This window comes from Hemicordylus capensis, chromosome 5, assembly GCF_027244095.1.
Source record: "Hemicordylus capensis ecotype Gifberg chromosome 5, rHemCap1.1.pri, whole genome shotgun sequence".
Taxonomy (NCBI): Eukaryota; Metazoa; Chordata; class Lepidosauria; order Squamata; family Cordylidae; genus Hemicordylus; species Hemicordylus capensis.
In genome coordinates, this window is record NC_069661.1 from 143,881,275 (window position 1) to 143,893,782 (window position 12,508).

The 12,508-nt window shown below is 43.6% G+C and overlaps 1 protein-coding gene and 1 long non-coding RNA gene across 6 annotated transcripts in view; one reads left to right on the forward strand and one right to left on the reverse strand.

The window, feature by feature from the left end:
• LMNTD1 (lamin tail domain containing 1) overlaps positions 1-6,899 on the reverse strand; it is a 252,312-nt gene extending 245,413 nt beyond the window's left edge. For all 5 annotated transcript variants that reach the window (XR_008308458.1, XR_008308457.1, XM_053255218.1 and 2 more), the window contains exon 1: positions 6,780-6,899. Coding sequence is in view for 3 of the 5 variants with exons in the window: in XM_053255218.1 (XP_053111193.1) it covers positions 6,780-6,797 (18 nt within the window). In the remaining 2 variants the exon portion in view is untranslated. The remainder of the gene's footprint in view (positions 1-6,779) is intronic.
• Positions 1-12,508, forward strand: part of LOC128327072 (uncharacterized) — a 112,423-nt gene that overhangs the window by 23,850 nt on the left and 76,065 nt on the right. The gene's annotated exons all lie outside the window — the stretch shown is intronic.

The window sequence follows — 12,508 nt, forward strand, 5'->3', positions numbered from 1 at the left end:
GTATGTTTACTCAGAAGTAAGTTGTACTTATTTCAGTGGCATAGAATCCCTTTGGGGAGGTTTTTTTTTGAGTAGGGCATCTATTGCTGAAACATGTAGCCCTTGCCCAAGAGGGAGTACCTCCCATCATGGTGTGCTGGTCCTCTACAATATATTCCATTCTGAGCTTTGTTTCTCATTTTGTTCTCAGTTCAGTACAAAGCTTAACATCGTTGCCTGTTTGCTGAAAGCACCATCCAAGGCCCGGTTTCAGGGAGCCTCTGGAAAACTGCCCTCTATGGGCCCTGTCCTTTCCAAGTGGGCCTTGAGAAAATTGCTGTGCTACCTTGTCAGCCACTGATTGGCTGTAGCTTCACTTCGCTTTGCTCAGGGGCTCAATGAGCCTTTCCAGCCCTGCTCTAGTGAGTCTTGCAGCCTAACACTGGAAAAACCCAGGACCTCCTTTGAGTATTAGACAAAGGAATGGACAATATTTCTGTCAATGGCTATGAGTCATAATGGCTAAATGGGACCTTCATTAACATTGGCAAAATATGTCTGACAACCAGATGCTGGTAATGAACAGGATAAGGCCATCACTGTGATACTCTTCCTGTGAGGACAAAGAAGCATCTTTCTCCATTCTTAAATGTGTTGAGGATGTTTAGACAAAAAGTGGGATGCAAATGGAAAGACATCAGTAACTATCATTACATTCTTATGCACACAAAGGAGCCACCTAATGGTGCAGCAGGGGCGCAACTTACCTAGGGAGCAAGAGGCTGTCAGTTTGAATCCCTGCTGGTATGTTTCCCAGACTATGGGGACTATGGGAAACACCTATATCTGGCAGCAGCGATATAGGAAGGTGATGAAAGGCATCATCTCATACTACGTGGGAAATGGCAATGGTAAACCCTTCCTGTATTCTACCAAGAAAACCACATGGCTCTGTGGTTGCCAGGAGTCGACACTGACTTGATGGCACAATCCTTCCTTTCCTATGCACACAAGGTTCCATTTTTGAAGTATTTGGGTTTAATATGATGTTCAACCACAATATGTTCTATGGACCTCCCCATGTGACTACAATAGTCTTAATCAACAAGCTCAGACTATTCAAGCACTGTACTGTGGCACTGTGACTAAAGCATAATGGTCTCATATATCACCATTCAGCTAACAGCACAGGAATTTCCCACCAGCAGGGAGTAATAGAAAGTGAGAAGTGAAAACTCTGCTAACATTAGAAAACACCAGAAATCAAATTATTGTACTTCTCATGTTTTCCAGTGCATTTTCTTACACAGAGAACTTGGTAAATTCATGTGCATAAAATTCATGTTGCATAAAGCAGGGGATGAACATATTATTTGACAGTTTACTCCCATTACTAGCTTCACATGAAAGTTCTGAAAGTAGGGAACAGAATTACATCATTACTGATCTACATGATTACACAGGTTGTACCTTCAGGGCACTTTAAAGATATCAAGTTCAAGGATTCAAAATCCATCCAGCCCATTGGCTACATAGGAAGCTGCCTCACACCAAGTTAGACTACTTGACCATCTAGCACAGAGTCTTGTCTCCACTGGCCGGCAGCAGTTCTCCAGAGTTTCAAACAGAGATCTTTCCCACCCTATCTGAAGATGCCAGGGATTGGGCCTGGAATCTTCTGAATACAAAGCATGTGCTCTACCACTGAGTTTTGGGATATTCACAGATCCATAGAGCAGTTATCATTGTTAATCTGTTCCCACCGGCTACTGATACAGAGTTAGTAGACTGGAAATTTAAGCATGTTTTAATCAGGTATAATCTTGGTTGGTCTAACTGTAAAACACCACCATGCCCAGCTCTGTACCTGCCTCCACATGGAGGTCACCAGATCTCCATCAGGTTGGAATGGCTTAGCTGTGCAGATCATATTGACTGATCAAAGAAGACAAAAGCGGTATCAAGAAAACTGCACTCAGCAAAACCAGAGCAAAATGCAAAATGGCCACTTAACACAGAAGAAGAGGACACTAAAAGTGGACCCCAGTGTTACCCTGTAAATGGTACAGTAGCACCATGGAGCTGCTTTCCCCTGGATTAATCCCACAGCACTGCTTTAATATTTGTACACCTGCAGCCATGTGTGGGGGGCCAATCACATATATCCTTACCATGAAATAAGCTGCCTAGCCAGAATCAGCAGTGAAGACTCTGTGGTAATGACCTGGGCAGTGGACCCACTCACATGGTTGCAGGCCTGTGTGATTGGCCTCACCACCCACTAAGTTGCAGTCGGCCCCACTTGCATGTTTGCAGGTCTGTAGTAAGGACCGCTGCCACACTCACATGGTCCCAGGCTATGAGTTTCATCCATTGTGGGTGAACCCAGGAAAAACTGGCCCTCACTGACACTGCTGTAACCTTTAAAGTGTACCAATGTTAGTCACTGATAAAATTATATTTTAATCTATTAATCTGTTAAATATCTGAGAATTCCTATTTTGCCTGCTGCAACAAGAGGTTGCTGGTTCAAATTCCCACTGGTATGTTTCCCAGACTATGGGAAATACCTATATCGGACAGCAGCGATATAGGAAGATGCTGAAAGGCATCATATCATACTGTGCAGGAGAAGGCAATGGTAAACCCCTCCTGTATTCTTCCAAAGAAAACCACAGGGCTCTGTGGTCACCAGGAGTCGACACCAACTCGTTGGCACAATTTTACTTTACAGAGTCAGCAGTTCCAGTGCCACATGTTATATCTGTTGCTGGACTCTATCACTTCATATTGCAGGTGAGGGACTGAATATTTGAATGCTTCTCCACTTAATAAATAAATAAATCCCTGCATATACAAAAGCAGCAGATTCAGGAGCTGGATCCATGCTAGCCTTCTATCCAGGTTTGCATGTGGAGAGATTTTTTTGCACACGAGGGAGCATTCAGTCATGTACATCTGCAGTCTGAAGTGGGAGAGACCAGCAGCACATATGTCATGTGAGGCTACTGACCATGTGGCTTGGCTCTGAAGTACATTAAGAGCCCTTACTCATGATCCGTGAAAAAGGGCTCAAGGGCACGCAGGGAGGAAACCTTGAAAAGCTTATCTCCCCGCAGACGATCCTAGCTCGTGGTCTGAGCAGGGAGATTGCGTGCCCAAACACACAGCTGCCTTCTCTGGCAACACAGAGGATCGGCAGGGCGGGGAACATGTCATCCTACCCCCTGGAACTCCCATAATGCACTGTGTTGAGGGCACGGTGCATTATGGGGATTCCGCCTATGCTGGCCGGGAGCCCTACAGTCTCCCAGGCCCGACTGTAAGCAGCTAGTGCAGGCAGACGATTGGCAAAATGGAGCTAAAGGAGCACTTGCTCCCTTAACCCTGTTTAAGAGGCAGGGCCCTTGGGTGGGTTTGCTGCCACCGACCGCCGCTCAGCTGTCACAGGATCACACATGCCGGCAAGAGTGCACTTGGCTGCCTTAGCCTGCTCTTGGCTGTGCATGTGAACAGCCTCTAAGTCTCCAAAGTAAAAGATTGACCACTGTTTTAATCTGTGCTGGGAATCACCAGGGCTCAGGAAACAGTGAGTGAGTAAGGATGTGTTTTGTGGAGCACAATTTGTTGCCAGACTTTGTACAGGTAAAAAAATCAAAAATCAGAAGTCTCCGTCCATTTTCTTTGCAATGTGTTCTCTCTGTTGTTGCAATCACTGATCTGATCTGTCATATTTTGACACCTATGGTGCCTACTCTCCTTCATTTGTTCTGTCAGCTGCTTTCATGGATTCCCCCACCCCCACTTCTCTGTGAGGTCTCTTGCTGCTGCAGATGCATTTAATTCTCAGAAGCTTGCCATACATAAAGCATGATAGATTTGGGAAGAGGATACAATTTCAGTTATAATATATCAAAATAGCATCTGGTGCTTTGCATTACAGATTGCCACCTATTTTGCTGTTGAATCTAATACCACAGTCTCCAAGGAGCCGAAAGTTTAATTTACAGCATCAATGCAATTTGACTTGACAGTACAGCGTAGGCTCCTATTATGTAATACACATCCATAAAGTGTTCATTTCCTTTTAGGGGGTGAGGTGTGTTCATATAGCTCTGTCATTCCAGCAATTTGTGCACACATGCATATTATCCCTGGGCACTATGAACGATGCTATGAACCCTGTCCAGCCTACAGGGTCACAAGGCAGTCAAAGGCAAGCAAATACAAAAGGCAGCAAGTACAGGACCAGGAACTGTGGCCACCACTTCTCTGCTCATAGTGGCAGGGGAGGTGTGCTATGATTTGCATAGAAGAAGCAGTGGGTGGAATTGCTTTCCCCTAGAAATTCCCTGCTCCCACTGCTTAGCAGAGGAGAAGTAGAGGCTGAAGGTTCCATACCCATCTCTGTCTCCAAAAATATAATCAACTCTTAGTCTCATTTGCTTTCCACAACAGAGAGAAATGTGCTCAACTCTCCCTCTGAAATCAATGGGTGATAAAGTGCCTAGCTTAGCTGGACTGTGCCACATCTCTGCAGCCTTCTGTTGGATGTGGGTGGAGTTAAGCAGAGCAACTTACACAGCAAATGGCAGAATTGTTTAAGAACAACTGTGATCATCCACTCGGCCAATGGCTGTCTTTTCAGAAAGAATTGACAACTTATGATTTTAGAAATACTGGCTCCTGGGCTGAAAGAGGGGCTGAGCCAAAGGAATCGGGGGCAGAGAGAGAGGGGGAAAAACTGACCACATGGGGATTTGAGCTAACACAAGAAAGCTGAGCTTTCCAGGACTGTAAAATGAACAGCAATCTCCGTGCCATTCAGGGAGCCTTGTTGGAAGTTAAAGGACTTTGCGCTGTCTCTTGTCTCAGACAGTGGAGGACAGACTAGTGAATCAGAGGGCTAGAGGGTCAAGACATTGGTCATCCCTTCTCCACTGCTCTGACACTATCCCTTTGAAATGTAGATTGCTACTCTTAGGGGATTCAACTTCCTACCTCTCTCTCTCTCCCCTACCTGCCCTTCTACCTTGCAACATGGCAAGCTCCTCTCTCTGCACCATGTGTGCAGAGAAGATGGAGAATCCATCTGCATCCAGCTAGATAGATTGATTAGAGATCCTAACTCCTCACTTTCCTATCTAGAATGGAGTTCCTTAATAAATGCCTTATATATTGATTTGAAACTATGAATTGGCTCCAAGTTACTTTACTCTCAGCATACATGCATGCCTAACTAAATTCCCGCTGTGCTGTGCCTCTGTGCACTCTGCTATAATGAGAAAGGGATTCTCTCACCACAGAGAATTTCCAACAAGCCTAACCTGGTTGACACCTGAGACCTTCAAGGATAGGAAACAAAGACCTGATCTTTCTTCCAAGGAAGAAAGGCTGAGACTTTGCAGGGGTGCAAATCCTCCCTGAAGCATTTAAGGAGTTCCTCCATGTTATCAACCCCCTCCCCCCACCAAACCTAATAACCCATATATCTCCCACAAAAGTATCTTTCTTCCCCTTCCTCTCAGTTTAAGAGTTGATCTCCAAGCTTTCCCTCACTCAGACTTTGAAGTTCAGTTGGAAGTACATATACTGTAATCATGTGATGCTTTGTTAATTTTGAACAAATACAAATATAAGCCATGTCAAGCTCTCTTTCTCTGGACTTCTGCTGAAGAACACAGAACCATAAGGAAACAACTCAGAGTACATCGGCACAATTCCCAGCATGTTACAGGTCACATATAATTCCTCAGAAGCACCTATATCTCTAGTCAGACAATTAAAAAGGGTTTCCTTTCCTTTTTTAAAAAAAGAATGATTGATGTATGTTAACAGTGCAAGAACGGGCCTTAAACTTTGATGAGAGTGTGCCCCTCACCCCGTATTTCTTCAAACCATGCTTTGGACCCTAGGTGCCCAATACTGATTTAAAAGAAAGATGAAAACTATACACTGTCTCCTTTCAGACAGGTTTGATAATGACCTATTATATGCATTATAAAGGGGTCATGTCCTGATTCCTTAGTCATATGACCTATGCCAGTCTATCATTCCAGATTTGAAAAGGTCATAAGTGGACATATGTAAATAGACTGATGTGTGTTTTATGGAACCACAAAGACATACCTATGTCATGATAATGTAGTGTTAAATACTGTATTTATCCAAATCAAAGATGACTCTGAATGTATGACAACACCCTTAAAAAGCAGAGATTTAATACAGATTATACCTGCATGTACCTTAAGTGGCGCAGCGGACAAATGCTTGACTAATAAGCAGAAGGTTGCCGGTTCGAATCCCTGCTGGTACTATATCGGGCAGCAATGATATAGGAAGATGCTGAAAGGCATCATCTCATACTGCGCTGGAGGAAGCAATGGTAAACCTCTCCTATATTCTACCAAAGAAAACCACAGGGCTCTGTGGGTGCCAGGAGTCGACACTGACTCAACAACTCACTTCACCTCACCATACCTGCATTTACTCAAAAGGAACAGGCAGGGGCGTAATGAGGCTGGAGTGGGCCCAGAGACACATTTTTAAAATGAGCCCCTTGCTGATACACACACACACACACTCACTTCACATGTGACTTGCCTCTGTGGAGCCCCTCGAGGCGTGGGGGCCCCCAGGCAGCCGCCTACCCTTGCCTAATGGTAGTTACGCCCCTGGGAACAGGACTCTGAATTTAAGACTAGCTCCCTCCTGATTTCTAATATGAAAGAAGTTGGGGAAACCTAGTATTGGATTCAGGTAAATACAGTACTAAATATTAAATTAAGGAAAACACTTACAGACTGGAGGAAGTCCATTCTGGTGGATACTCTGTCTTGCCATAGATTAAGGTATTAGAGCAGATGTTTGAAAATGGAGAGACCTACATTTTCTTGAAAAATGTTGCCTGTATCATGTGATGTTTCTAACTATGACATCACAATGATACCAACGCGTAGTAACAAAGGCTGCTGCCCACAATCTGTAGCATGATGGTGTGCTCTCTTGAAATGCTTCCCTGCAGGAATTCAGGAAAAATTTCCTAAATATATATGAGCACTATAGTTTAGTCTATAGTCTGCACTATAGACTTAACTGGTTTAATATGCATGCCTAATCTAGTATAGATTCAGTAAACTCGCTTAAGTTAAATAAACCTTTAAAATAGCAATAGCAATAACATTTATATACCACTCTATAGCTGGAAGTTCTCTAAGCGGTTTACAATGATTTAGCATATTGCCCCCAACATTCTGGGTACTCATTTTACTGACCTTGGAAGGATGGAAGGCTGAGTCAACCTTGAGCCCCTGGTCAGGATTGAACTTGTAACCTTCTGGTTACAGGGCAGCAGTTTTACCACTGCGCCACCAGGGGCTCTATGGACATGGAATGTTAGAATATGGGAGCAGCTAGTTGACCAAGATAAAGAAAACCGCTAATGCCATGTGTTGGCGGGGATGTTTGGAATTGAGTTCTTAAAAACATATGTGATGGGATTGTCCCAGAGTTAAAAGATTTTGGCAAGCAGTAGAAAAGGAAATAGTAATTAAATTTAGAGTTCTGTTAAAACTTAATGTAGAATTGGGGTTATTGCTCTTGTTTATTGGAAGTAATACAAAATTTGATAATAGTATACTGTTAAGGTTTTTTGTATTAGCAGTACAAGGATTAATTGCGCATAATTGGAAAACTGCTGAAAATTTGAATATCAGTAATTGGTACAAAATAATATGGGAATATATGCTTGAGTTTGTTTCAGTTCGATGTAATAATATTCAACAAAAGTTAACTAGATATGATTTCAAGCAAGTATGGAAACCTGTTATAGATACTATTGAGGTAAATAGGGTTTATTATAACCAGAGTAAGATTTTGGTTGAAATGATCAGAAAGATGATGGGTTGAAATATCAAAAGTATTTAATTGTGATTGATATAGCTGCTAAATATAATACCAACTGTACATATTGTAAATGTTTAATGTTTTTAATTTAATTTTCTTTCTCTTTTATTTTGATGTACCACTAATGTATTATTTATCTTAAATAATAATGGAAATAATAATAAAGATCTATCTATCTATCTATCTATCTATCTATCTATCTATCTATCTATCTATCTATCTCTATAAACTTGCACCCCTGTGTGTGAGAGCTGAAATTGACTAAACTCAAGGCAGACATGCCCCTAGTTAGTTTCACTCTGCAAAATATCTGAGGAATTTTGAGGGGAACTAAAAATGTTGGATACATGCCTCTGGTCAGGGAGGGAGGGAACAGTTTGCACCTCTTTATGTTGCCACCAAATCTCACTTAAATCAAAATTTGGTATTGAACTTGGCAAATTTGTAGGTTTCTCCTTAGGCAAGAAGAAACTGACACACATTGGACTACAGGGCGTTTTACACATTACACACTGCAACAGTTTCACAATGTGTTAGCCCTTAGACCAGGGCTGCTCAACTTCTGTCCTCCTGTAGATGTTGGCCTACTGCTCCTATAATCCCGGACTATTGGCCACTGTGTCTGGGGATTATGGGAGTTGTAGTTCAAAAACAGCTGTGGGTGGCAAAGTTGTGCAGGCCTGGTTTAGACAAATGCAAGGTACAGATAGCAACTGTACTACTGTATTTGCATTGAATATAACATGTAAAATAGGGCTATGGGGTGTGTGTGTGTTTTGTCAGGGGGAGAATGTTGTGTGACTGCTCATCAGTGATGTCATGGGCTTGTCCATGATACTCATCATTTTATTCCAGAAAATACTGGACATTTCTTTATCACATAGGAAAAGAAACACATTTTCACAGGGGCAATATGAATCCTAGGAGTCTGAATTCTCAGAGAATGCGAGATCCCCCCAAATAAGCACTTCCTGGAAGAAAGTGCCTGAATTATTTATTTATGTAGCAACTAAAATTTCTAGGTGCTGTACCAAAATTAAAAATAACACAGGCCCTGCTCAGAGGTGTACAATCTAATCTAAAGGTGAAAACAAGACATATTCAGGAGGAAAGGAAAGGGAAAGGAAAGGAAAGGATGCAATAAACCGTTCTGGAGATTGTGCAAATAAGTCACAACAGTGTATTTCTTGTATAAATAGATACTCTGGAAAGGCCCTAAGAACAAGTTCACATGAATATGTGAAGCGATGAGGCCTACCACTTGTTCTCTTGAGCCTTGTCCAACATGGCTTGTTCTGTCTAGCAGGGAGGCTGTTGTAGGCGGCCTGGTGGAAATCATAAATGTTTCTCTGAGGGAGGGCAGGATGACTTCTTGTCCCAAGAAGGCAATTATTAGACCTCTTCTAAAGAAGCCTGCATTAGATCCCTCAGAGTTGAGCAATTATAGGCCTGTTTCCAACCTCCCATGGTTGGGCAAGTTAATTGAGAGGTTGGTGGCCTCTCAGCTCCAGGCAGTCTTGGAGGAAACTGATTATCTTTCGGGCGGGCTATGGGGTGGAGACTGCCTTGGTCGGCCTGATGGATGATCTCCAATTGGCAATTGACAGAGGAAGTGTAACTCTGTTGGTCCTTTTGGATCTCTCAGCAGCTTTCGATACTATTGACCATAGTATCCTTCTGGAACATCTGAGGGTGTTGGGGTGGGAGGCACTGTTTTACAGTGGTTCCACTCCTACATCTCGGACAGATTTCAGATAGTGTCGATTGGAGATTGTTTCTCTTCAAAATCTGAGCTTAAGTATGGTGTCCCTCAAGGCTCCATAATCTCTCCAATGCTCTTTAACATTTACATGGAACTGCTGGGAGAGATCATCAGGGGATTGGGAGCTGGGTGTTACCAGTACGCGGAAGACACCCAGATTTACTTCTCCATGTCAACTTCTTCAGGAGCTGGCATAGCCTCCCTAAATGCCTGCCTGGAAGCAGTAATGGGCTGGATGAGGGAGAATAAACTGAAGCTGAATTCAGATAAGACGGAGGTATTTTTTGTGCGGGGTCAGAATTCAAGAGACGATTTTGATCTACCTGTGCTCTATGTGGGGCTGCCTTTGTACGTAATCCAGAAACTTCAGTTGGTTCAGAATGCAGCAGCCAGGTTGGTCTTTGGGTCATCTTGGAGACACCATATTACTCCTTTGCTGATGGAGTTACACTGGCTGCCAATAGGATTCCGGGCAAAATACAAAGTGCTAGTTATAACTTATAAAGCCCTAAATGGCTTAGGCCTTGGGTATTTAAGAGAGCGCCTTCTTCACAATGGGCCCCACCGTAGGGATGTGCAAAAAATTTCGGGCACAGAACAATCTGTGCCTGAAATGAACAATTTCAGGTGATTCGGGGCTGAACCGAATCACCCCCGATGTCCCCCGATATTTTTTGGGCACGAGCCGAATCACCCGAATTTCGGGCATGAAAAATTCGGGTGATTCGATTCACGGTTGATTTTTGGCGATTTTTTAAAGTTTTAGTGACTTTGGGGCAGTTCAGGGGCAAAGCATGGGATCTGGGCAAAAGTAGTGGGGTGGGGTGGTAGTGCCTAATGGATGCAGGCTACCACCCCAATTTCAGGGGGATTGGGCAAAGGGCTGATTTTTTGTAAATTTCTGAAAATTTCATGTCTTTGGGGCAGATTGGGGCATATTGGGGCATAAAGTGGGGCCTGGGGCAGAATAGTGGGGTGGGGTGGTAGTGCCTAATGGGTGGAGGCTACCACCCCAATTTCAGGGGGTTTGGACAAAGGGCTGATTTTTTGAGAATTTTTGAAGTTTTAGTGACTTTGGGGCAGTTTGGGGGCAGAAAGTGGATCTGCCCCAAAATAGTGGGGTGGGGTGGTAGTGCCTAATGGGTGGAGGCTACCACCCCAATTTCAGGGGGATTGGGCAGAGGGCTGATTTTTTGAGAATTTTTGAAGTTTGGGTGTCTTTGGGGCAGATTGGGGGCAGAAAGTGGATCTGCCCCAAAGGGGCAGATTTGCTATGATAGAATGAGAATTCACACCTCAGATGTTTTTTCTGAGGTGTGAATTCTCATTCTATCATAGCAAATGAGATTTTTTTCAATTAAACAACTCTCATGACCCCACTTTCACTTTTTCACACTTTCCTTTACTATGAATAATATGAGGAAGTAATCAGTTTAGCACACTTCACCTTATGAAGACAAACCTCATACAAATAAATTCACCATAATTCACCCCTCTTCCCAATCACTCTTAAATTGGGGATGGGTGGTAGCCTCCAGCCATTAGGCACTATCTACCAGCCCACCCCACTCCTTTGGGGCAGATCCACTTTCTGCCCCCAATCTGCCCCAAAGACACCCAAACTTCAAAAATTCTCAAAAAATCAGCCCTCTGCCCAATCCCCCTGAAATTGGGGTGGTAGCCTCCACCCATTAGGCACTACCACCCCACCTCACTATTTTGGGGCAGATCCACTTTCTGCCCCCAAACTGCCCCAAAGTCACTAATACTTCAAAAATTCTCAAAAAATCAGCCCTTTGTCCAAACCCCCTGAAATTGGGGTGGTAGCCTCCACCCATTAGGCACTACCACCCCACCCCACTATTCTGCCCCAGGGCCCACTTTCTGCCCCAATATGCCCCAATCTGCCCCAAAGACATGAAATTTTCAGAAATTTACAAAAAATCAGCCCTTTGCCCAATCCCCCTGAAATTGGGGTGGTAGCCTGCACCCATTAGGCACTACCACCCCACCCCACTCCTTTTGCCCAGATCCCATGCTATGCTCCCAAACTGCCCCAAAGTCACTAAAACCTTAAAAATTCACCAAAAATCAGGATTTTGCCCAATCCCCCTGAAATTGGGGTGGTAGACTCTACCCATTGGGCACTACCACCCCACCCCAAAATTTTGCCCCTGGGCCCCTTTTTACCCCCCGAATCGATTCGGATTCGCATTCGGATTAAATCCGAATCCAAACCGAATCAAGGGTGATTCGGGTGACCCAGATTCGGGCACAAAACAGAACAGGGGTGATTCGGTTCAGGTCCGAGCCGAATCACCCGAAATCCCGAATTGCACACCCCTACCCCACCGCCCATTGAGGTCATCTGAGGAGTTCCATCTCCAGTTACCGCCAACTCGTCTGATGGCTACACAGAGACACGCCTTCTCGGTTGCTGCCCTGAGATTGTGGAATGCACTCACCACTAAGATACGATCCTTCCCATCTCTGGCAATTTTTAAAAAACATCTGAAAACCCATCTTTTTAACCAAGCTTTCTCAGCCTTTTAAAATTTGTTGGTTTTAATTTTGTGATTGATTTTAAATTGTTGAATTGTTTTAACTTTTTAATATGTGTTTTAATTGCTTTATGTTAACTGCCCAGAGATGAAAGTTTAGGCGGTATATAAATGTGATGAATAAATAAATAAATTAAATTGAATTTTTTAAAAATTGCCACTTTGCTTTCCCACTGTGCTGGTGCCATTGTTAGATTGCTTCTTGCTGTACTGGTGTATTTTTGCTCTGAGCGTCAGCCAATATTTTTCAGGGCAGGCAGTCCACAGATTCTGCTGCAAAACATCAAGTGGCGAGTCTGCC